Source organism: Cervus elaphus, chromosome 2 (genome assembly GCF_910594005.1).
Source record: "Cervus elaphus chromosome 2, mCerEla1.1, whole genome shotgun sequence".
NCBI classification, from domain to species: domain Eukaryota; kingdom Metazoa; phylum Chordata; class Mammalia; order Artiodactyla; family Cervidae; genus Cervus; species Cervus elaphus.
Window position 1 is genome coordinate 38,370,033 of NC_057816.1, and position 27,578 is coordinate 38,397,610.

A 27,578-nucleotide genomic window follows, 5' to 3' on the forward strand; every position below is an offset into this window, starting at 1 on the left:
TAATCTACTTATAGTTGCAATCCTCCATCTATTTTTCTGTCACTTTTCCATTCTGTCCTTTGAAAATGAATGTACTCTGTTGTAACAGAAAACAGCTGCCCTCATATTACTGATAGGCTGACCTCACGATTTTTTTTTAGAACAGTTAGAAGGTGCCCATCTTTGATAAGAGGAGTTCACAGACTTGTTGGGTATGTAACTTTAATTCTAAATATTGGTTTCAGCAATGTAAAATTGGTGTGGTTTTAAAGGATACAACTTCATACCATCATTCTAAGATATGGCTTTGACCTTCAGGGCAGACTGCCTGCATTTTAAAATATGTGGACCCTGAATACGTCTATATACAAATTTCATAGAACTCTTAAGCATATATAAATATACTATAAGATAGGCATGACATTTACAGAATATTTCCCTTCCCATCTGATCTGTTAGATCACTTCTCTTCAACATCACTTCCTGTCAATTTAATGCCCAGCAGCACTCCTCAGCAAATTCTCTATTGACATAGTCAGAAGGTCTGTCTACTTCTGTCTGTTGTACTAATTACCTTTTCACCTGTCACTCAGTTCAATCTTGCTCACCTACACCAGTGTGAAAAAAAGAACATTCAGCTCTTCTCCTTCCCTAGAACAGACATGAGGAAGAGTTACAATGATGTGACAGGAGCAATGAGGATGGTTAAGAGCTACCCTGCTCTATTTATGGAAGGTGGAAATTTCTCCTACCAGGACTTGTAAACAGAAACTCCTGAGCTACTTGTATATCTTTCCTTCCTTCTAGCCATCCATCCTAACATCCATCCAGTCAATAAATCAAGCATATATTAAATCACCAACTGGGTATTATTATTATACTAGGTGTTATAGAAGATGTTATGAGTGTGTCTGTGTGTGTGTGTCTGTGTGTCTGTGCGTGTGTGTGTGCATGTGTGTGTGTGTGTGTGTGTGCATGCTCAGTCCTGTCTGACTCTTTGGGACCCCATGGACTATCATCTACCAGGCTGCTTTGTCCTTGGAATTCTCCAGGCAAGAATACTAGAGTGGGTTGCTATTTCCTACTCTAGGGGATCTTTCTGACCCAGGGCTAGAAACTCTTGTATCTCCTGCATTGTCAGTGGATTCTTTACCACTGTATCACCTGGGAAGCCCAGAAAACGCTGTAATAGTGTCTAATAATGACTGCAATCACATGAAAAGTATTCATGATCATTAACTAATGAAAACAAATAAAAAAGCAATGATATGAAATTTTTAACTTACCAAATTTATATATTGTTTTTTATAAAGATAAAACTATCAAGAGTACAGGAGGAAAGACATAATTTCACACTCCTCAAATGGGAGGACTATAAACTTGTAAAGTTCTTTTAGAAGCAATTTGGCAATTAACTAAGCTGTATGGGGCAGGAATCAATCTTTTTTTGTTTTCCATTATGTCTGCATTGATTAACACAGTGTTTCGGCATGTGGGAACTGTTCAATAATTAATTGTTGAATAAAAAAATGACTGAATGACTAACATTATAAGCCGAAAAACATTTACACCCTTGACTCACTGATTCTTTCTCTGAAAATGTATCCTCATGAGAAAACTGATCAAAGGTTTATGTATACCAACACTTACTTCAGTGTTATTTATATTAACAATAATAATAATACCATAATCTAAATGTCCAATGGCATGCGTTTTTGTAGAAACTGTGACATTTGGTAGTCACTAAAAATTATGTCAAAAATAAAATGTAGCAAGATTCTCTCTGACCCAACGCCTAGATTAATGGAAATAAAAACAAACAAATGGGACTTAATAAAACTTAGAAGCTTTTTCACAGCAAAGAAAACTATAAATAAGATGAAAAGACAACCCTCAGAATGGGAGAAAATAATTGCAAATGAAGCAACTGACAAAGGATTAATTTCCAAAATATACAAGCAGCTCACACAGCTCAATATCAGAAAAAAACAAGCAACCCAATCAAAAAATGGGCAGAAGACCTAAACAGACATTTCTCCAAAGTAGACATACAGATGACCAATAAACATATGAACAGATGCTCCACACTGCTCATAATTAGACAAATGCAAATCAAAACTATTATGAGACATCATCTCACACCAGTCAGAATGGTCATCATCAAAAATCTGCAAACGATAAATGCTGGAGAGGATGTGAAGAAAGGGGAACCCTCCTGCACTGTTGGTGGGAATGTAAACTGATATAGTCACTGTGGAAAACAGTATGGAGGGTCTTTGAAAAACTAGCAATAAATCTACCATATGACCCCGCAATCCCATTCCTAGGCATATGCCCTGAGAAAACCACAATTTTAAAAGACACATGTACCCCAATGTTCACTGAAGCAGTATTTAAAATGGCCAGGACATGGAAGCAACCTAGATGTCCACTGACAGATGAATGGATAAAGAAGATGTGGTACATACACACAAGGGAGTATTATTCAGTCATAACAGTAATGAATTCAAGTCAGTCGTAGTGAGGTGGATGAAACTAGAGCCTCTTATACAGAGTAAAGTAAGTCAAAGTGAAAAACAAGTAACGTATGTTAATGCATATATATTTGGAATCTAGAAAAATGGTACTGATGAACCTAGTAGAGAACAGACTTGTGGACATCAAAACCAAATAATAAAATTATTTTTAACAAGTAGTATAAATGCTCACTGTTAAACTAAGAGAATTTATGGTTATCCACTTAGCCTTTATTTTTATTAAAAAATATTTGAAGTCAAACCATTATAAAATATATATACAGTCTTAAAAAAACCTAAAACATTGCAGTTAAGTGAAATAATATGTGTGACGGAGAACAAATAAAATATCAGAGAAATGAATGACCATTATAAAAACAGAATCAGAAAGCATTTTCTAAGACTATTTTTCCAGTCTGACATAGGCAGATACATTTGTTAATCATTCTAAAATGTAGTATAAATCTAGGAATTATTTATATAATTTTAAATTCCATTCACTTTAAAAGTAATTACTGAAAAACTATAACAAGGTTGCCCACTAACTAAATCACACAGCCTATCAGAATAAAGTGCAAATGTGTTCAGTTATGGATTTTTAATGTGTGATGCCAACTACTCTACTCTGAGCACTTATATTTAATGATGAAAATGATGGAGAAAAAAGGTCATGCAGTCTACCAGAGACTGTACAAAAACTAATTATAAAATAGTAGTTCAAACATTATTTCAACCTTTTAAAGAGCAAGTGACTCCTAAATAAGACAAAGAAAATGTACAATCAGATTTTCTTTTTCTGCTTGTCCTCTCAGAGTGCAGGTCAGTACCTTCCATCACTGAACGGCATGACCCACTTGAAGGCAGAACATAATTTCTGAACAGTGCGATTCCCATATTTCACAAGCACCACCAAAAAGAAGAATCTGAGTCTAACTAAAAACAAGACCAATACGCAAAATGATGAATCTATGCTAAAAACTTTTGGTTCAAATCTGTTTGTTATTACATAGAGCTACTTAAAGGGCAGAAGATGTCACTCTTGATCTTAAGGCACTTGCATAATGAGTAATAATAACAACAATAAATCAAATTCAAAATTTAAAACCTTTATATACAAGGCCCCATGCTAAAATTCATTCAGAAATGAATCTACTGATTGATTATAGCAAACTGACCTATTGCTGCAGGATGGGTTACTGGGGAAACAAGGATAAACAAATAGATTGTGTTCTCATTAAATTCAGCTTAGTGACCTGGACACTTCTTAGTAACAGTGAAACAATGTGACAGGTGAATTGTGCATGACCACCAGCTAGACATAAAGGTAGAAACGATCCCATCTTTCCTCTCCACAGTCACCAATGCAGCCGAGAAGTCTAGGTCCAAAAACATAACTTAATAACGATACTAAAAAATTGTCAAAAAGAGATGACTGAACAGCTGGAGACTGTAAGTTAGGTCTATGAGGAAACTTTCACTCTCTGATCAGGATACTGAGAAAGAAACAACCAATCACATGCCAGGTAACTGCTAACTGTGCAGGACACCACTAAGAGTTTTGGGGAACTAAAACCGGCTGGAAGGGATTAAAGAGGAGGGTGCTTAAAGCAGATTTTTAAATAAGATAGGTTTTTGTTAGGCAGAATGGGACATTACATTAGAAGAAAATAGAAAGCTGAAATTCTATTGCAGAGGTTGGCAAACTTTCTAGAAAGAGTCAGACAGTAAATATTTTAGGGCTTTCTGGCCCTACAGCCTGTATTTCAACAACTTCACTTTGCAGTTGCAGCATCGAAGTAGCCATAGATCATATGTAAACAGATGAGCATGGCTGTGTTCCAATAAAGCTTTCTTTATAGATAGTATAATTGGGATGTCACATCATTTTCACAAAACTATACTAAGTTTATTGTTTTTCTTTTCTTCAGCTACCAAAAGTATTTTTAAAAATTCTTGGCTCAGAGGCTATACAAAAACAGGTAGCAAGTTGGGTTTGACCTGAAGGCTATACTTTGCTGACTTGTGGTCTAGTTGGAAGACAAGCTAAATGCACACATGTAACAAGACACATAACAATTTCAAATATCTAACCAGTGTTCTCAATTTTACTCAGTTTTTCCATTTTATAGTATATATTTTACAATACCTTTTATCTATCTGAAAAAAAATTCATGGATAATACAACTGCCTACGTATTTTTAAAATAATGCCTAACTGAAGTAAAAGAAGAAATACAAAGAAAGTACTTTATATTAAAATAATATGTTTTCAATATGGCAATTTGTGAACCCAACTATACTTGAAAATGTAAGAAAGTAGTCAAATAATGGCATGTATTTATAATGAATAAATTTAGATTTAAATGGAATAAAGAGACCAGTTATATCCTACATGAAGCACAGCAAAAGAACAGACATAGGATGGCTCTTAGATTGAAAATTAGTGTTGGAAGAAGTAATAATGGATTTGCATATAATGCAGCAAAGGAAATAATTTAGCTGAAATGTAGATAATCTAGCAAGATTGCTGGTGGTTAAAGAGGAAAAAGCAAAAAGTCATAGTTTTGCAAATAAATTGGACTTTATAACTTCAGTGTCAAAATAATTCCCTATTTTATTATAGGGCAGGCTGCTGGGGAAGTTTATCTGCCTGCCTACTTACATATCAATCATCCTCTCTCTATCCCTACTTGGAACTTCCCCTCATGTAAAGGTATGCATTTGATTTGATTTCTAGTACTTCAACAGATCTTGGAACTCTATCCTTTGATAAAAAATGAGGAATAGGGAATATATATTAATAAATCCCAGGTTCCTAAGTACTTAGAGGGAAATTGAGTATAAATAACCTTCTCGACAACGTCAAAGTAATACTGCAAACACCAGGAACCTCTAAAATAAATAATTTCCCACAATTTTCACAAAACAGATTTCTTACTGTGTGAAACATTTTAAAAATAAATATATGGTATGGCAATCGAATGAAATATTTTTTAAAAACATTACTTAAATTTGATGAAATATTTATATTTCATGAGTTGCTACCTATTCAAAATCTTTTGGTTGTATATCTATAAAAAGGATCTTCAAGTCTCTTCTACTACATATTTGTAGGTGACATTTAGAAATGTAAACTGATACAGGCGAGGTGTATTGATGGCGTAAGTATCAGGAGCAGAAATATTGCTCAAGAAGGGATTTTCCAAACTAGGAATCAAATCCTGATAAAATTCCTAACAGAACAAAGTGCAATGATTCCTTGATTTACACAGGAGTTACATTCCTAGAATATTAAATTATTATTAAATCTTTTCAGAAAACACTTTGTCTATAAAGTTGAATTTGACTTTAGAAAATTAAAAAAAAACAAGAATATGAAATGTTAAAAACTATGTAGTGTATGGGGTCATTATCGTACAGGACTGCTCTGCACATTATAGTGCATTCAGCATCCTTGGCCCCTTCTCCTAAATGCCAGCATCACTTTCCTGTCGTTATCAGTAACTAAGTCCCTCATGCATTTCTAAAATGACTTCTAATGGCTTGTCTCTCTCCTTATCTCTCTGGGGACTGTGGTCTGAATTATAAGAATGTACAAATTAGGTTTATGCAATTTTTGCATAATGTCCAACACTGCATTATCAACAAATTGCATGCTAAATAATTTTCTGTCAGTAATTACACTTCACAGAGAGGAGCAAGTAAGGGCCAAGAGAGGGAAAGCTGCTTGAAACAGTAAAAAGAATCCTGAGTTCAGACACTGGCCGATCCTGCCACAAACTGAATGACCTTGAGCAAGTCTTTTAACTTTTCTAGGTTTCAGGAATGTTAAAAGGACTGACAATGACAGTACGTAGGTTTCAGGTTCTTTGGAAAATATGGTAGATGACCTCTAAATCCCCATCCAGCTCTGACATGATTTATACACACACACACACACACACATATACACATGCCCTTAGGAAATTAAAGGAATGAATGTAGAGAATGGAGGGTAAAATAAGTGACACTACATTTGTAAAAGATAAAAACAATATTAAAAAAAATGAAGAGGATAGCCAATGGAAATGGCGTATATATATGTGTGTATATATACAAACATACACACACCCCACCATCTATATGGGAGATATTTGATTCTTGGCAGAATAGATGCATAGGTAGGTAGACTGTGCATGATATTCACCTTCATTCAGCAATGTGAGATGATATTCCTGGACTTAAGTAAGACAGTCTCTACAATACTCCTATTTTCTACTTATAGTAAGTTTAGAAAACATGGTTCCTGATTCCTTACCACAAATACTGCAAGACGGAATTCTATTTGCAAACAACCACCGATGCTGTGGTCTCTCTAAGATAAACGCCTTAGTTGCGTATCAGTACTGTGGGAATTGACTCCACTGCTTCAATCAGCATAGTTCTTAACCAGAGGGCAAAGGGCTCTTTAAGGGTTCAACCAACTCAGACTTCTTGAGACCAGAAAATGAAATAGAATGGGGATATCTGGGCTTCTGCTAGGAGGTGGCAGTCCAACCAACCTCATAAAGCATTCCAATTCCTTAAAGAAATTTCCATTCGAATTAAAGAATTAAAGAAGTCCCTGAGGGTACTCTATCTTCAATTGTACCTCAAACAGGTCTTTCTGTAGGATGTGGCAGAAAGGTTAAGGAGCTCGATAGAACTTGAAACTATTTCTGCCTTTATCAGGCATGCCTTTGTCAGTAACATGAGCAAGTTACTTTTGGCCTCAGTTTCCATATCTCAAAAATGGGAATTACAGCACCACTCTTTTTAGTGTTTTTGAAAGAATTCCAAGAAATGATTAATGTAAAGACCCTAGCACAATGCTTCATGCATGGTGGGCACTGTGAGTGCTCGGTAAAAATTGCCATCTTTGCTCTTTTCTTTTCCGCCCTCTGTACTGTGTCTCTCCTGTCCCGCCCTAGTAAGACTGTTCTGCTGATGTCAGCGTCCAGAAGCCGGGGTGCCAGGAGTGTTGAGCTTCAGATCTGCCTAAGGAAGGCTCAGAGCTTTCATTCCTTCTGTGATACCTCTTATTCTTCCCTTGCCTGGAGACTGCTGGTGTTTTCCAAAGGTGAAAAAGTCTTAGTCTTCCTTAAGGGACTCTCTATGGAAGGAATCAGTAGCAGCAGCCCAGAGTTCAAACAAACTGTCAGATCTTTTCGGACAGGGCATAAGCTGAGCCTGAGACTTCAGCCTAGGCAACCCTACTCCTTGGACTGAAAAATTCTCTGCTCTCAAGTTCCTGTAAACTGCTATTTCTGGAGGAGCTATGGAGGGACTATTAGGAAAGATTTACAGAGTTGGGCGAAACACTTCAAATGCAGTTGTTCCAGGAATACATTACTGAGAAAACCTAACATCACCTACCTCTGAATACAAGCTGATGAAAATGCTAGTTCATCAATATGACTCTATTTTACAGGATTTTTTTTTCGTAGTGGACACCATTGTAACCCTCTGAGAATCCTGGAGGACAAAATGTTATCCCGTCATCATGTGGTACTGTGCCCAGTATTTCTGGGCAGTTGCCTAGCCTAACCTTCATCAGTGTAAGTGAGACATCAGAAGATTCAGTGGACAAGCTAGACATTTTAATGAGGGGACCACAATACTGATAATTAGATGGATAATGTTCTTCAGGTTAAAAAACTTAATTTGGATACCACTACTCATCACAGCTACCATTTCTTTAAGTGATCGAATCCTGTGTGCCAAATGCCCGTGCCAGGCTCTTACTATAGGGTACTTTCAATTCTTATTACAGTTTACTGCAACATGATAGTATCATTCTACATTTTACAGAAAGGACAAATGAGCCTCAAAGAGGTTAAGCAAGTGAAGTCACAGAGAGTAAGTTCACACTTCGGATTATCCAGCTCTAAAAGAATAAATCCTTTCTAAAGTGCTTCTTATTAATTAATGGATGTCAGATGAGAGAGCCACAGAACATTAGTTTCGGAAGAGATACAGAGGTTCGTTTAGGAAAACCAATTTTCTTAGACACAGAGGTAGCACTGGAGGTGAAGAATCTGCCTGCCAATGCAAGAGATGCAAGAGACACAGGTTCGATCCCTGGGTCGGGAAGATCCCCTGGAGTAAGAAATGGCAACCCACTCCAGTATTCTTGCCTGGAAAATTCCATGGGCCAAGGAGCCTGGGGGGCTACAGTCCATGGGGTCTCAAGGAGTTGGACATGACTGAGTGAGCAACACTTTCAGAGAAACTGAGGCCTGGGAGCGTTCTTTGACCGTAAGGCCAAACACAGAGAGGCAGAGATCTCAAACCCTGTGGGGGCTCAACGCTGCCAACCCAGCAGAATTTTCATCAAGGCTCACCCCCCGCCCATTTCTGCATGGGCAGACAGAGGTGGGAGCAGTTCCACAAGGCACCAGGGTGTTCCATGTGTTTTGACATTTGTTCTCTTTGCCCCCAAAGCATATCTCTCTTTGCCCACTTGATAAACACATGTTTTTTTTTTCCAAGAGTTAATTCAATTCAGTCCGAGTGTCACTACCTCTGCAAGGTCTTCACTGATTACCTCCCTTCTCTTCCAAGAAAAACAGATAAAATGAATGAAGGAATAGGTTAATAGTAGAGAACTTTTATTGTGGATTTATGATTTATTCATTCACTCATTCACTCCATAAATATTTATTGAGTCTCTACTAGATGTAAGCACTGTGCTGAGTGCTTTACATATACTATGCTAATCATTCCTCACCACAATCCTGTGAGTTAAGTACTATCTTTATCCTAATTTTACAAACAGAAAATCCAGGCATAGAGCGCCACAGTATCTTTTAAAAAAGGATCTTTCCCTCTAACTCCTTTGTGGTCCTTCTCTATCTTGAATATACACTTACTATGGAATTTGCAGCTGTCCACTGAACTTTGCTTCACTTCCAAATTCTGATTAATGATGCTATGATTCTGCATATATAATGATACATTTGTTAAGTGTTGTATGCCACTGTAGGTCGTGAGCTCCATAACGGCAGGGGTCTTATCTACATTGCTTTGTTTCCTATTATATCCACAGAGTCTGACAGAGTGGCATATAGTAGACACTCAGGAAATGATAGTTGAATAAACAAATGAAGAATGAGTGAATAAAGAACAAACACCCGCCTGGTCTCTGAGTATTCGCTGTTTTGGGCTGCCTCCCCAGACCACTCTGCTCTGGGGACAAACACCACATAAACAGCAATGGGCACATTTTCCCCTCCAAGGCCAATACTATTATCTTGCATTCTAGAACTCACTTCTGGATACAATCATTTTCCATTTTCTTACATATTATTATGGTTATATTAACTCTATAGATCCAAATGGAGTGAAAACTTCTTTGAGAACGGACAGAAGCTGGTTTTATTCCTGCTTAGGAGTAACATAATGACAAAGTCCTGTTAGCACACAGCACCCCAAATAATAGGAGCTTGGCCAAGAGCCTTGGGAGGAACTCAAGTCGTGACCAAGGCCCTGTGTTACAGTGGCGGGAAATCACACTGCCGATTTCCACATAATAGAGCGGCTGTCTCCAAGGGCAGGATCCAGCTCCCAGACGCTCAGTAGCCCTCAGGCACGCGCTGCGCCACACATGGGTCCCCAGGCAACTCTCAAATGGGCACTTGCCTTCTTTCTGCCTTATCAACAAATCTAATGTTTTCTGTCACTAGCCTCTATCCTGTATTTTAAAACATTTCACAGGATATCGTAAGTTAATTTAAGGGGTAAAAATAGTATCCAAAAATTCTCAAAGCAGACTTTGTTTTAATGGACACATATACACACAAACACATGTTTCCGTGATACTTTACATGGGCATATAGTACATACACACATCTATTTCAAGTATTAGATATATTTTTAGATGCATATGTAAATAGTTATATACATGAATACACACATACACACACACATATATATACATACATAGAGCATCATTTCTGAGTACCTATTGAAAGTAAAGGAACTATACTTAATACAGAGAGGAAAAATGTTAAGAACAGCTAGAAATTTCTAGGAGCAAAAAGAATAACATAGAACTTTAATTTTTATGTGTGTATATGCATATGCATGTATATATGTAACTATATACACATGAAAATATGTTAATATATACAAGTAGTTAGGCATTATATAGATATTTAAATAAATACATTAAAATCTATGTACATGTGCATATACAGACACATTAAAAAATACTCAACATAATATATTTGAATGGGCATGGGATTGGAATGAAGAGAGACTGATCAATCTGATGTAGCACATTTTTAGGACTCAGATGGTAAAAGGGTGGAAGAAACAGGTAATAGAAGAGTGTTATGACATTGAAGACCCTCAGAGATATGTTACTGGTTCTTCATTATTTGGGGATAACTCCTTTTAGCAATTGATAAAGTACATGTGAATAAGAGAAAAAAATGTATAGAAACGTGTATGCAAAGAATAATGGGAGACAGTGGCTGTCTCATTTTATTGCCTTCTCATATGCCACTATCTCATATGCTACTTTAACTATCATTGCAGAGTCTATTTCAATCTTTAAAGCACTAAATGACTATAAATTTAAGCAAGTAGGAGGCTGACTTTGTTAAAAACCAGAGAAGGGAAAAGTTTCCCTTGGTTTATGAAAAATGTACCAAGATTTTTAGAGCACAGTTATTATACTATTAGAGATTTTGCTTTGAGAAATTATGAAAAGTTTATAACATCTTGGATAAAAGAATTATAACAGTAAAGTATGTTTGCACATACTGCTCTGTGCAAAATCCATAAGCTAGATGCATTTGTCTTCTCTGCCTATGTAAGCCTGACACAGAGACTCAAACCTAATCAATTAAGAGATACAGGTTAAAGACATGTAAACACATGTATCGGAAAAGAATATATAGAGACTTCAAAACTGTCAAGGCTGTGTACTCAGTTTGGAATTCACGTTAACTTAAAAAAAAAAGTTTCCAAACATTGAGCTCTATTTCAAGCTGAACTAGTTTAATTCTAAAATGACAATATATGCTTGATTTAAACCCAGATGCTGAAATGCATGATGTTAATGCATCAAAAGCTATATACACAATCATGTATATGTAACTACAGCTTTAAGATTTAGTGATATATTCTTATAAGTACTTTAAAAAATAATATTAAAATTGGAATATTCTCTACACCTCTCAGACCACAACATTTTACTCATGATCAATATCCACTTCTTAATTATGCTAAAATCACTTTAAAATCAAGAAAGCATTTTTCTTCAAACACAGCTTTTCTTTTTTCAATGAATATTTACAAGTGGAATTCTATATTTATGGCAATGATTACAGGTGCATTTTATTTATATTTTATAGTATTTACAGGAAGTTGTTTTCCCTCTTCTGGATGGAGGCAGGAAAAAAAATGAGCTAATCTCACTTCTGGTAAAATGCTAGTGGTTTGGGGCAAGAATAAGCTAGGAATCAAATTAAAGGATTCTGCACATCTGCTTCAGAAATATGTTACAGGGGAATATGAGTTGTGCTTTTTAATATAAATCACCTTATTGCTTCTATGAATAAAAGAAATGTTTCATTATTTTATTCTGAGTGTAATCACCCTCTAGTTTGCTTCCAGTTCTAATCCTTTTGTTTATAAAATAAATTTATTAAGTAGAAACACATTTTCTTCTCCATTACTGAAAAGGTATACAGCATTATCAGAGTAAAATTAGAATAGCATACTTCAAATCACCACATCCCATAGCTAAAGAAATAAGTGTTCTTTTATATTTAAAGAGATGGAAAGTATCTGATTAAAGTTCATTTTCTCTTCCTTCCTTAAAAACAAAACACAAACCTCGGCTAGACCGAATAGAAAAAGTTAACAGTGATTAGCAGTAAAAGTGGGGCTAAAAGACTATGACCAGAATAGTAAAACCATCTGAGGACTAGAGAAGTTGAACTCGGGAGAAGTCACTTCAAGAAACTGAATGGGGCATCCCTTGCCTTTCCCAGGCCGCCCAGAGGTGTGAGCCCACAGACACCTCCGAAAACGACAGGATTTCTTGGCCTATCATTTACCACACCAGCGTACCCTCGAGTCAGCAACGAAGACTCGGCCAAGTTTCCAAACCATGCTCACCACCCCAACTTGCTCTCGGTTTCTCCCGACCCACCGTCAAGGCAAAGTCACGGGGAAAGGCTCACCTGTGCCGGGCTGATCCAGCCATGCGGGCACGCACAGCGCTCCCCGCAAGCCCCTCTGCCCTTGGTGCTCGTCCTGCGGGGGCTTTTCCGCACACTGTCCCACAGGGTGACCAGCTTGGTCCTGCTGGAAGCCGGGCCCCCCGCTCCCGAGGGGGGCATGGTCTGGGAGGTGTACCCGAGCCCCTGAGAACTCCTCTGCCAGCCACACGCGCAGTGAGCATCTCTGATCAGCGTGGGCGCGCTCCTCCCCGCATCCGTGCCCCCGGAGCCCCGGGGGCAGCTGTGCTGCCTGGTGAGGTGTGCGTTCATACTGCAAGGGTGCCCACCCTCGCCTCTGGGCAGCTCTGCACGGGGATGCCTCCTAGCTCACACCCCCTTTCTTCCAGGCAGTTGTAAAAAGTCTGTCTTTTTTTTTCCCTCCCCCTTGCGTGGATCCCTCAGTATCTCTGACAGCTGCTATGAGCAGGGCATCGTGGGAGCGGTGGGAGCTGCCGGAGCAGCTCCGCACAGCGGTATCTGCGGGCTGGTAGCTCTTTGTCAATAGATGACTCAACTCAGAGCAACTTGACAGTATCCCTGCTCCAGGCAGAAGCAATCAATGCTCCACACAGCTGGGCTACAAGACTGTACACCGTGCTACGGACCCTTTTTGGATGGAGCCCCGCAGGGAAGAGGCTCCCCGCGATGTGGCATGCTGGCCCTGTCCCTCTCCTGGCTGATTCCCCCACACAAAACCCAGACCTCAGGAAAGAGAGCTTCTTAGCAGACCAGCAGGACCCTTCTTTCCAGAGAGGATGTATCTAGGCTGAGGCAATATAGCATAAGCAGTGTCAGATGATGGGAAAGTTAACCTGTGAAAGAATTCCCAGCGTTTACAGGAATCACTTATTCACAGAGAGATTTGCCAGGACCCAGGCCGAAATCCTGAGGTAACTCAACACTGATTCATTCAGAAAAATCACGGAGATCACAGCACTTTGCCGGAGTCCTTTAAAATTCAGAAGTGTGTCTTAGAACAGGATTATATATTGTAATCCAAACATAGATTCTTTGCACCATGAGCAATTATTAATCCTTTCTGATTCAAAATAAAGCAGTTTTCAAAGTTCAAAACTGAGGGGTTGGCTGATTCTAACACAGTGTTTTTCTTTACCCCAAATTATTCTGAGGATTTCCTTTCAAATACTTTACCACAACAAATATATTCACCACAGAGAGAGCCTGCATTTTAAAGTGAAAGACACATCCAATCCTGCCACCCAGTATTTTGGTTTCCAAAGACAGAATTTTCAAATTCTTTCACTGAAACATGAGTGAAATCTATCCAATTTAAAGCAATTGCCTTCCAAAGAGGACATGATTGTTTTAAAATTTTAGTATGACTGCAGAAGCCATATGTAGTATTTTCAGGAAAGTGAAAGGCTAATTACTACAGCACTTGGAGTTTTTATTTTGTTTGAAACTTTCCATATCTATTGCCAAAACGTCTAGTCCTTATCACATATTCCTAAGAAAATAAGTTTGGCTTAATTCAGAAGCAAACTGCCATCTATGCAACACCAAACAAAGATGATATAATCCCAGAATATAATTCTTATTTATAGAGCATCAGATGCCATCAGATCCACCTTTCTCAGTGAATTGACTAGGTGCTGGGGCAGTGTAAACCTCATTTCTGACTAAATTGACAAGATTCTTGTTTCTAAAGTCATAATTACAATAAATTCTACATTTCAACACTAGGACTCCCTGGAGTAATCATTGTTGTAAATAAAAATCCTAAAAGAAGAGCAATGTTTCCTCTTTTTATGTAGCTGCCCCAAAGAGACCTTTCCCAAATTCTGTACAAGGGGTAGATAACTTTGCCTGACACAGTAAGCATTCAAAACACCTTTGATAATTAGTAATGACTCATATGTGTAAGTTCAAAGGACAGGTCTGGGTCTCCATTAAAAATATTGACTATTTTTTTTTCCCCCAAGCACCTAGTACACTGCCTACTCAGTACATAGCAGGCTTATGATAAATACACTTCTGGATGGATGAACAGAAAGAAAGAGTAGAGGAATGAAGGAGGTGACTAACAGTTTTATAGGTGACTAACAGAAAATAATATTTGATTCAGGGCTTCCCTGGTGATCCAGTAGTTAAGAATCTGCTTTGCAATGCAAGGGACACCAGAAAGATCCCACATGTCATGGAGCAACTACGCCCATGTGCCACAACCCAACCCAGTCCACATGCAACTATTGAAGTCCTTGCTGCTGGAACCCATGCTTTACAATAGGAGAAGTCACATAATGAGAAGCCTGCACACTGCAACAAAGAGTAGCTCCCACTCACTGTATCTAGAGAAAGCCCCCACACAGCGATGAAGACCCAACACAACCAAGAATAAAAAAAAAAAATCTTTAAAAAAGATTTGATTCACCAATGCTTCAGAAACAAACTGTTTTTTAAGGTTAACTTTCATGTTGACTTTGAAATATTAAGGAAATCTGTCACAAAAACATAAAGACTTGAACTGTTGGGTAGATGCAACAACGGCATTAATGGTATTTCTTTCCAAAAGAGAAACAAGGAGTCAATGTCAACACCTACAAACAGCAGAACTGCGGCAAACAGATCATCGTGTGACACTCAGTGAGAAAAGGGGCGGGAAATTATCTTGGTTTTTTCTCTTCCTCTTCTTTCCTCACTCTCTCTTCCCTCCCCCATTTTTTAATTTCTTTTTTAATACTGAATCAAGGAATACTGGCTGAATGAACTTCTGGGTTAAATAAGGCCCTAAAGAATTTCATATTTATCTGGTGTCACCATGACGCACGGCTGTACAGTAGGACCCGATGTGAGATAGTAATACCATCACCCCAGCAAATGAGAGTGTCAGGAAGTGATAAGTTTGGCTCTCTCCAATCTTATCTAACCACAGATGCTTCTCCAGTTTTTCAGGAAGGTTTCATTGCTCAAAGGCCCATCACATCTTCAGCGAGTACATGTCCTGTTCTCATCTATTTGCCTCTCAAGTACAAAAAATCAATCTGTACAGGAGTAAATCAGTGTGAATCTATTGTAATTTTGTAATTGCATGTGCAGCTTGCAGCTAGACAGAACATTTCTTGGCAAAGATATTATAAATCTTCATAGGGACCTAAATCTGTTATGAATGAGTTCTTTGGAATAAGCTATTTCTTCCCATCACAAGGACAGTAGAATTTCTGTTTTAATAACCTCCGCATGTCATGTCTATACAGAAAAATAAATATTATATACTGTATAACTAATGTTACTTTCCTCCAAAGATCTTAAAGACCATAGTAAACTTGTATTAAACATATTATAAGACTATTGATATTATACTTTCCCTTTAAACATATAAAATAATTCTAACCTTCTGTCTCCCTTCCCCCATTTTTTTTTTCTCTTCAAAAATGACATTTGGCTTTCCAAGTCTGACAGACCACTTAAACAGATAAATATGTCCAACTAGTCCACTGTATATGAGACAGACCTACTAATTAAAGATAATTCAATTTGGTCAACTGTAATTGGTCAACTGTAATGACCATAAGATGACATGAAAGTCTGGCAAAATAAGAATTAGCAGCGCACAAGTCTACATCCTACTTATCATTGTGATTTAACATGGGCAGATGGTGTACAGGGCAATGCCTAGATGAGATATATCTTACTGACCTCTCTTTGACCTCGCACTGACTCTATAGAACAACCATTAGCAGGGTTTTTTTTTTCCTTACTTTTTTTTTTTTGAATGGAAGATTCTTTAAATTCTATAGTACTTTACCATTTTCAAGTTTCACACACATGATTTCATATAATCCCATTTTAAAGCAGGGGCTTAAAACTAAAATCCTGGCTTGATTTTTTAATAAAACATAAATAGCAAAGATGAATTGCTAAATAAATTGTGCTGCATTAAAACAGTATGCTGATTTCTTCCAGATAAAACTTCCTTTAGGCACTCTATGTGTATGAAAAATGAAAATATTAATTACAAAAGAAGAACTAAGTGCTTGCTAAAGGGAGGCTGGTTAGCCGAAAAGCCCTTTAGCAGCTACAAGTCATGTGCTAAATAATCATAAAATGGTATGAAGTATTAGAATGCAATTTCTCTTGATTTGCAAAGTGTATACCGTGAATTTCTGTCACTGCAAAGAACATAGATGCCACAAATGCAAACGAATTAATCATTCTTCTACACCTAATAACCTTAAGCCCAGGCAATCTTCAGAACTAAGCACAATTACCTTTCAAAATAAGATAACCAAGAATATTTAAAGTACTTTAGATTCTAAAATTATTTACAAAATTCTTACACTAATTTAATCATAAATCTCATGAGGCAAAAGCAAGCATGAATTAATAGTGTGGGATACATCCCTACTGCTATAGAGATTTAACTGGACAGAGGATTTAATAGGAGGTAGAAAAAAATTTCAAAAGGTCCCAAATTCTCACTAATATACTTGGATTTGGGTGGATGTTAGTAGGGAGGGGATTAATCTGAATTGAAAAGGTCAAGCTATCAAATGGTTTTCAGGAAATGCACATTTATTCTACTGTAACAGATTTTGCAACACTATTAGAGAAACAGGAAAACAGGTTACATGACATTTCTTAGAGACTCTGAAACGAATACTGATAAGAAGGTGATAATCACTTATAATGTACGTATTTTAACAATTTAACCTAAGTGATGAACCACAGTATCACAAAAATTTTGTTCTCATCCTTCAAGATTAAACTAATATCACTTATCCTGTGGTGCTTTCCAGACCCACCTGGCATATTCAGTTACACACTATAGTACTGTCTGTGTAAGTATCTTCCACTTTTGTCTATTTCCCTCAGTCGCCATGAGGACCATCCCAGTCTAAGCTACCATCACTTCTCTGTAAAACTGGTTACAAAGCAGCTTTGTAACTGGCTGCTGGCAGCTGCCTTACGCCAATTCACGCTCATGTAGTGGCCAGAGCCACTTTTTCTAAAGTGAGAACCTGATTAGGTTTTTTGTTGTTTAGTTGCTAAGTTGTATCTGACTCTTTGCCACCCCAAGGACTGCAGCATGCCAGACTTCCTTGTTCTTCACCATCTCCCAGAATTTGCTCAGGTTCATGTCCATTGATTGGAGAAGGAAATGGCAACCCACCCCAGTGTTCTTGCCTGGAGGGAAGAACGGACGGAGCCTGGCGGGCTGCAGAGGGACGGCGGAGCCTGGTGGGCTGCCATCTACGGGGTCCCACAGAGTCGGACACGACTGAAGTGACTTAGCAGCAGCAGCAGCAGCAGCATGTCCACTGAGTCGGTGATGCCATCCAACCATCTCATCCTCTGCCTTCCCCTTCTCCTCCTGCCTTCAATCTCTCCCAGCATCAGGGTCTTTCCCAATGAGTCAGCTCTTCTCATGAGGTGGCCAAAGTATCGGAGCTTCAGCTTCAGCATCAGTCCTTCCAATGAATATTCAGAGTTGATTTCCTTTAGGATGGACTGGTTTGATCTGCTTGCAGTCCCAGGGACACTCAAGATTCCTCTTCAGCGCTACAGTTTGAAAGCATCAGTTCTTTGGCATTCTGCCTTCTTTATGATCCAGAACTGTCAATAAAGCTTCATTTTCTGGGGATCTTTATCCCTACAGACAGCACAATCTTTCAAGTGTCTTACGTGGTCTGTCATCCTGCACTGTGTGATCCAGCCTCTGCTGCTTTCACGAGCCTCACCTGTGATCCACTCCCTCATTCCACCCTCCATCTACACAGGCTGTGATTAACACCTGCACTTGGGCCCAACTTGTGCACACTGCTGTTTTCTTGCCCTCTTCACACCTCCACATAATCCATTCCTGCTCACCCTTCAGTGGGGTGCATCAAGATACCACCTCTGGACTTACATGTTTTTGTGGGTGGGCATTTTAACTCTATCTCCTTCTTAATGATTTCTAGGATGTTTTTGTGAATTGGGAAATTAGCTCTTTGTTCGTGGTATGAATTGCAAATATTTCCCCCTAGTTTGTCTTTTTAAATTTCTATTTTGGCCACAGTGGTTTTGCCATGGAGAATTTTCCAAAATACGTATGTGTTAATTAAAAGTGACTAACAGGTTGAACACCAGAATGAAAGCAGCTCTAACCACCATTCATGGTGGAACTATGGCTCATTTTTTAATAATTAAGGTACATTTTTAAACTTTTTTTGTATTGAGACTATAACAACACAAGTGTTCAATGGTCTGTGTCATTTGGGAGGAAGATGAAGGTATGATTAGCCACAAGCTTTGATAAGTTAAGGATATGTCATGATTTCTAGGGGAGCCACTAAAAGAATAGGACTATCACAAGATTCAGGAGAATGGATACCTATGGATGAGGAAGGGGTTAAGAAAGAAAAGAGTGCAGAGAGTGGAAGCAGATCCTAGGGTGATAAATTGTTTGTTGGTTATCTGAGTGCTTCATTCATAACTATTCTTTTTAACTGTATGAATGTTTTACATAGTTCACTGCATGTGTGCTACAATTCATAATTTAAAAAAAATATTACAAGATGTTCACCATTCATAAAAAAATGATACAATCTCCCGAAAGCTATTTCAATGAAACACACAATGCATTCTAAAAAGAGTGGGCTTATTATGCAGCACGGCTCCAAAACAAATTTACCTGACCTTACTTTCTACCAGATTGCCATTCCCAACACTCTTCTATTCAGAAATTCCTCCCAGAAGCTCAAATCAAATGTCACCTTTCAAGAAAGCATTCCTAGACACTGCCCCACCCCTCCCAGAACAGATCAAGTCACCCTCCCATTATAAACTTTGTTAGCACCTGTGCTTCTCTACTGTAATACTTACAATCACATTTAAAATAAGAATTGCACTATTACCTGTCTGTGCCACTCCTCAATCTTAACCTAATCAATAGTCAATAGGGAAGGGAGAAGGCTTTCTTTCTTCCATTGGCATCCATCTTCTGAGTCAAGCACAAAAGGCATTCAATCTTTATTAAAATAAATAAAGCAAGAAAGTAGATAAAATTGTCCTTCAGTGGTTATTACCACACACATATCCCAGTCTACGTTTTACATCTCAAGTGTACAATGAACAGATAAGCATTTTGAATTTAAACACAAAACAGCAAAGCATTCTGAGGTTATTGTGTTAAATATTTAGTGTGGCTCAGTGGTACAAGTGTATGAATTTATCTTTTTGAAGAATTTGCTAGTGGTCTTATAATATTCGATACTAAAAAAAGAAACAGCTTCTGTTTATTTTAGCCAGATCTTCATTCATAAGAGCTTCACTTCCTGACAGCTGTGCTTTTCTCTCAGGAGTTTTCAAGCTGCTCTCCCTTTATAGCTAGATGGTGCAAAAGGGGGAGTGGCTCCCCAAGTCAGAAGCCAGTCAGCAGCAGAGCAGGGAGAGAATCCGAAACTCCAGCCACCAAAGTCACGCTCCTTGCTGTGGTTGTTCAGTCAGCAAAATCAGCCACGGACTGCACCACTCCAGTCTTCTCCAGGAGTCTGCTCAAATTCGTGCCCACTGAGCCAGTGATGCCATCCAATCACCTTGTTAGTTAGAACAGGAATAAAGGGGTCCAAAATGTTGGTGGCTAAAAGACAAAGGAAGGAAAAGCCCGCGGAAAATGGAACAAAAGAAAATCCACGGACCGGAGTCAGAACCTCAGGTGAAACAAACAGCTCTCCTGGCTAGCCCAATTTACATACAGCAGGCTCAGGGGGAGGAGGAAAAGCATATAAAAGAGGAGCCAAAGTTGAGCCCCTCTCTTCTTTTGGGTCAGTTCGCCCTCACATCTGAAGGATGTTATTTTCCTTTGCTTGCCAAATAAACCTGAGCTGTAACTGAGCTGTAACACTGGTCCACCATTTCAAATTTTTGCTGTGGGGAGACAGAACTGAGGAAATTACACATTCCCCTGACAATCTTATCCTCTGTTGCCCCCTTCTCCTCTTGACGTCTTCTCTTAATAGGATATAATCCAAAAGGTGTACAGATTTCATGGGATATTAATACAAGTATGTATTAGGGAGCAGCAAGGCAACATGACATCTTCTCTTCCTTCCCATCATTAAGTTGGAAAGTTAAAAAAGTTAAGCATTATTATCTGTAATAGGTGTCCTGCTTAGTTCTTTGAAAAAAAAAAAAGTCTTGTAATTCACAGTATACAAATTTTTTACTTCCTTAGTAAAATTTAAGTTCTATTTTTTTTCATTATCACAAATGAGCTTGTTTAGTTTTCTATTGAAATTGTTCATTGTTAATATGTAGAAATACCACTGATTTTTGTATATTGATTTTGCATACTATAACTTTGCTGATAACAGTCTCTCTGGGTGTGTTTATGACTGCCATCTTCATGGGTTTTTAAACATGATATAATGTTTTCTGTGAACAGAGATAATTTTACTTCTTCCTTTTCTGATTTATAAGACTTTTTTTTTCTTGTCTAATTGCTCTGTTTAGAATTTGAAATACAACATTGAATAGAAATGGTGACAGTGGGCACCTTTTCTTGTTCTTGATCCTAGAGAAAAGCTTTCAGTTTTTCACCATTGAGTACAATGTTAGCTATAGGCCTTTTCATCCATGACCTTTATTATGTCAAAGTTATTTAACCTCTGTTTCTAGTTTGTTCAGTGTTTCTGTGTCATGAAAGAATGTTGAGATTTGTTAGTGTCTCTGCACCTGTTGGGATGATCATTGATGTTTATCCTTTGTTCTGCTACTGTGATCACACTGATTGTTTTCATATGTTGAACTATTTTTGGATAAATCAAGGATAAATCATGGTCATGGTATATGATACTTTCAGTGTGTTGCTGAATTTGGTCTGCTATTTTATGGAGGACTGTTGCATTCATTCATTAGGAATATTGGTCTGAAGTTTTTGTTGTTGTTGTGTTTTTTTCTGGCTTTGGTATCATATTAATGTGGGCTCATAAGTATTTATGCTTTTTCAACTTCTGGAAGAGTTTGAGAAGGACTGTCATTTTTTCCTCTTAAATGTCTGGTGTATCTCACCAGTGAAACCATCTGTTCCTGAGGTTTTGCTTTGGGGGAAGTTATTCATTATTGATTTAATCCTCTTACTATTTATAGGTCTGTTCAGATTTTTTTTTTTTATTTCTTCAGGATTCAGTCTTTTTAGATTGTTTGTTTCTAAAAATTTACCCATTTCTTCTGTTATCTGACTTTTGTCAGTATGTAATGGTTCATAGTTAAGTCCTAATCCTTTTCATTTCTGTGACATCAAGTACAACATCTCCTCTTTCATTCTTCATTGTCTTTGAGTCTTTTCTTTTTCCTTTAGTTAATGTAGCTAAGGGCTTCCCAGGTGGCACTAGTGGTAAAGAATCTGCCTGCCAATGCAGGAGATGCAAGAGATGAGGTTTGATACCTTGGTCAGGAAGATCACCTGGAGGGGGAAGTGGCAACCCATTCCAGCATTCTTGCCTGGAAAATTCCATGGACAGAGGAGGCTGGTGGGCTACAGTCCATGGGGCCACAAAGAGTCAGACATGACTGAGCAACTGAGACCACATAGTGTAGCTAAATGTTATCAATTTTCTTTTTTAAAATAGCTCTCAATTTTGTTATTTTTTTTTCTATTTTTCTATTCTTTACTTCATTCATGTCTATTCTAATCTTAACTATTTTATTCCTTCTGTTAACTTTGGGTTAAGCTAGTTTGTTTTTTTTTTTCTTAGTTCCTTGAAATATAAATTTATGTTGTTTATTTCAGATCTTTTCTCTTTTCAAAGATAGTTGTTTACTACTATAAACTTCCTTTTTAATATTGCAGTTGCCATATTCCACAGGTTTTGATATATTGTTTTGCTTTTATTTCTCAAGGTATTTCTAAATTTCTCACTTTCTTTGTTCTTTGACTCACTGGTTGTTTAAGAATGTATTGTTCAATTTCCAAATATGTGTATTTTCCAGTTTTCATCCTGCAACTGATTTTTAGTTTCATTCCATGTGCTTGGAAATATATTTGGTATGATTTACATCCTAAAATTGCCAGACTTTATTTTGTGAACTAGCATGTGGTCTATCCTGTAGAATGTTCCCTGCACACATGAGAAGAATGTGTATTCTGCTGCTATTGGTTGAAACACTCTGTGTATCTTTGTTAGATTCTTTTAAACTACAATGTTATTTGACTCCTCTGCTTCATTATTGGTCTTCTGTCTGGGTATTCTGTCCATTGTGGAAATCTTCTATTATTGTGTTGCTGTTTATTTCTCCCTTCAGTTCTATCAGTGTTTGCTTCATGTGCAGACTATCTGACTTACAATGACTCAATTTGTAATTTTTGTACTTTACAATGTTGGGACAGTGATACACATTAGCAGGAATAGTACTTCAATTTTTGATTTCTGATCTTCTCTGCAGGCTAGTGATATGTAGTACCATACTCAGCAACAGAAGCAAGCCATAGTTCCCAATCACCTATGTGATCACAGGGGTAAACAACCAATACACTTACAAACACTCTGTACCCACACAACCATTCTATTATATACATTCATTGCAGTAGCCAATAAATCACATGAAATATTCAACACTGTGATAAAATAGGCTTTATGTTAAATGATTTTGTCCAACTGCAGGCTAATGTAAATATTCTCAGCATGTTTAAGGTAGCCTAGGCTAAGCTATGATGTTTGATAGGTTAGGTATATTCAATACATTTTTGGTAGATGACATTTTCAACATATCTTAATTTAATTCCATTGTAAGTCAAGGAAAATCTGTATTTGGATGCTCTGAAGTTGTGCACATTGTTATAACTGTTATACCTTATCTTCCTGGTGAATTGACCTTTTTATGATTATATAATGTCTCTCTTAGGCTTCCCTGGTGGCTCAGTGGTAAAGAATGTGCCTGACAAGCAGGACCCACAGGTTCAATCCCTGCGTTGGGAAGATCTCCTGGAGAAGGAAATGGCAACACATTCCAGTATTCTTGCCTGGGAAATCCCATAGACAGAGGAGCCTGGTGGGCTACAGTCCACAGGATCACACAAGAGTTGGACACAACTTAGTGACTAAACAACAAATGTCTCTCTTGGAAGTTTTTTACTTAGTCTATTTTGTCTGATACAAGTATGGTCATCCCTGCTTTCTTTCAGTTACTATCTGCCTATAATATCTTTTCCTATCCTTATACTTTCAGCCTATATCTGTACTTAAATCTAAAGTGACTCTTTTATAGACAATATATAGTTTAATATTTTTCTCCCATTCAGTCATTCTATGTCTGTTGACTGTGAAGTTTAACTTCAAACCTAGACAGCATATTAAAAAGCAGAGACATTACTTTGCCAATAAAAGTCCATCTAGTCAAAGCTATGGTTTTTTTCCAGTAGTCATGTACACATGTGAGAGTTAGACCATAAAGAAAACTGAGCACTGAAGAACTGATGCTTTTGAACTGTGGTGCTGAAGAAGACTCTTGAGAGTTCCTTGGACTGCAAGCAGATCAAACCAGTCAATCCTAAAGGAAATCAACTCTGAATATTCACTGGAAGGACTGATGCTGAAGCTGAAGCTCCGATACTTTGGCCACCTGATGCAAAGAGCCGACTCACTGGAAAAGACCCTGTTGCTGGGAAAAATTGAAAGCTGAAGGAGAAGGGGACGACAGAGAATGAGATGGTTGGATGGCACTACTGACTCAGTGGACATGAGTTTGAGCCAACTCCAGGAGATGGTGAAGGACAGGGTAGCCTGGCATTCTGCAGTCCATGGGGTCATGAAGAGTGGGACATGACTGAGTGACTGAACAACAAACTGATAGAGAAGGACTATTATTATTTTGTTCATTGTTTTCTGTCTGTCTTGTACCTTTCTTCTTCCTCTTTTCTACTGTTGCTATATTCCTTTGCATTTCATTGACTTATATTTTGTAGGGACATAATCTGACTCCTTTTTCATTTTCTTTTGTGTATCTTCTATAGGCATTTTCTCTGTAGTTACCATGTGGCTTGCATAAAATATTTTACATCTATAACAATATATTTTAAGCTGATAATAATTTAACTTCAAGTGTATATATTCTACATTTTAACTTCTCCCCCAGACTTTGTTATCAATGTCATGAATTTTATATTTTTGTAGTGTGTATCCATTAACATATTTTTGTACTTACTGTTTATATGCTTGTCTTTACCCAAGAGTATAAAAAATACATATAGTCTTTAGTTCTTAATATAGTTACTAGAGCACTAAATACAAGTATTGTGTCTAAGCCATCAATGTGCTTTTGTTCAAGCCTTAAAAACTCAACAATTTAAATAAAGTGTATTATCTTAAATAGGGTGGAGATTCTTGGCTTTTGATCAGACTCCTGGGAGTCTAACACATGTAACATTCTGGGTGAGTCATTTCCAAGTACTGGACTCCTGGTTCTTCCAATGCTCTATGTTCTGCTGACTCTTTCCTGGTTTCTAGGAGCAGGCTAGGTAGTGTGGCTGGAGAAGGCAATGGCAACCCACTCCAGTACTCTTGCCTGGAGAATCCCAGGGACGGGGGAGCCTGGTGGGCTGCCGTCTATGGGGTCGCACAGAGTCGGACACGACTGAAGCGACTTAGCAGCAGCAGCAACAGGTAGCGTGGCAAAGTGTGGGGGCCCTAGGCAGGGCACAAGCATGTGCCATCCCCCGTGCTGAGTTTCATGAGGGAGAAAATGTATGAAAAACAAAAAGTGCAAGAAATTATGGCATTTTCTCATAACTGAGAAAAGAGAGAGGGGAAGAGGAAATAATGAAGAACAGAAAGAAGAAAGAGAAGGAAGGAAGGTCAAAAACAAAGATAGGAAAGGAAGGAGGAAGCAGTCATAAACTAAGGAAATAAATGTCAGAAAAGATAAAACAAAAGAGTAAAGTTGAATAATGTTATTTACAGAATAACAAATACAAAATGAACCTTCCTTCGACTTCGGGACAGTCTGACACATACCACTGAGATTCCCCTTGAAACAGCCTACCCAGCTTTGGGGGGGCTTTAACCCTTAGAATTTGAGAAAGAACCATATACTGGAATCAGTCTTTCTTTGGTCTAAGTTTTACATGTTCTTATTTTTCTGATGAATGATTTGTAAGATATTTTCTATATTTATCAAAAGGTTAAGAAAAAAAAAAAAAACAGATTCTGACTTGTCAGAGGTAATTTATCTGTGGATTGGCCTAAAGGCAGGGTATGGATTAATAGATATGACAGGCTCTCTTCCAGCTGAATGATCTCCTCTCCTTGGAGACTTGACATTTTCGTAAAGTTTTGCCTAATTGGCTTTGCTTTGGCCTGTATATTTCAAATTCACATTTAATTAATCATTCCCTCCTCTGTGATTTCACATTATTTTTGCTTTTGTGCTTTTTCATTCCATTCAATAAATATTTATTGAGTTCCTATGCTGTACCAGGAACTATGCTTCGGATAAATTAGCAAACTATAGACAGGCTAGCAATTTAGCAGGGCAGAACTCCTTGAATAAACACTCTGTGTGCTGAGTGATAAAAGGGAGACATAGAGTGACAGTATGTGGGATCTTCCCTGCTACTGAAGACGTTCCATTATGATGAGTTTTATAATTATATGTGGGCATGTTTGCTTTTGCGTCTAGATTATAAGCTTCTCAAGAGCCAGAACCATCTTCTACTTGTAAGCTCACACCCTCCTTGTCATTGCCTCACAATATAATTATTATTGCTCAGTAAATATTTGTTGAATTAAACTTGGAAAATATGGGACTTGGCTTTAGGAAATGTGCTAGAGTTCCAGCTCTGTCAATGACTAGCTATCTCATCTCAAACAATTTATTGTAACTTGTGACATTTTAATGACCCCGTTTGTAAAATTAAGGGAGTGGACTCAAGTGTCTATGCAGTCACATTAAGTGGTTGCTGAAAGACAGGCAGAGTCAACAAAGGATGAACTGTCAACATCTCTAGGTTTAATCATAACATCTTCCAGTTGACTATACAAATACAGATTTAATATATTATTGTTCCAAGCATGCAATTTGGTTACTATTTTTAAACATAGCAAGAGAGTTAAAGGATATGGCATAGTTAATTTTTTGGTTTATTTTCTCAATTGCACATCCTTTCAAAAAGATTTTGCCAAATAGAGAGGTGGTATGACATAGTGGCTAGAAGCATGGCCTCTCAAGTCAGAGCTAAGCACATTTTCATTACCACATAAACATTTAAATTCTGATGGAACTTCTTCCTTATTTACAACAGCTTTTTCTATATTCTTACATGATGTGATAAAACTTTGTAGAACATGTATGTGCTTTCCCCCTCCCATTCACAGTAGACAAAGCATGAGCTCTAGAATCAGACTTCCAAGTATACCTCCCAACTCTGATCTAAGCTTAGGACTGGAGCAAGTTACTTACCCTCTCTGTGTCTCAGTTTCCTCATCTATAGATTGTTCTTATCTCACAGGATTGATGTGAGGATAAGATAAGTTAATTTCTATAAAGTACAGCACCTGGCACATAATAATATACAACAAGCTTTGTCTGTTACCCTCATCACCATCCCCCTCCTCACTCCACTTATAATAAGTAGCAGATGCTGACATTTAAAAATATTGCCATGCCTCTATACAAACACTCAGTAAAGGTCAATTGATTTCAACTGAATGTCAGGATTCCATATTGATCCTAAACTTCTTCTCAACTCCTATTTTTGGCCATGTTATTCCATCCTTGGGACAGGTGCTAAATAACATCGTCAATAACAACAATATATCTACAATTTATTATTTAAATGTGTCCCAACCATAAGTATTTCATTTGATCCTTACAACCGTATATGGGTTAACACT

The 27,578-nt window shown here is 37.7% G+C and overlaps 1 protein-coding gene across 27 annotated transcripts in view; it reads right to left on the reverse strand.

Annotated features, from left to right (window-relative positions):
* Positions 1-27,578, reverse strand: part of DLG2 (discs large MAGUK scaffold protein 2) — a 2,231,561-nt gene that overhangs the window by 916,432 nt on the left and 1,287,551 nt on the right. For 3 of the 27 annotated variants that reach the window (XM_043919075.1, XM_043919038.1, XM_043918961.1), the window contains exon 1: positions 12,709-13,311. The exons of 22 other annotated variants lie outside the window; for them this stretch is intronic. In XM_043919075.1, the coding sequence (XP_043775010.1) occupies positions 12,709-13,017 (309 nt within the window). In that variant the 5' untranslated portion in view covers positions 13,018-13,311. Of the gene's footprint in view, positions 1-12,708; positions 13,312-27,578 lie in introns of those variants that run through there. 2 more of the 27 variants (XM_043919005.1, XM_043918998.1) reach the window with 2 other exon arrangements.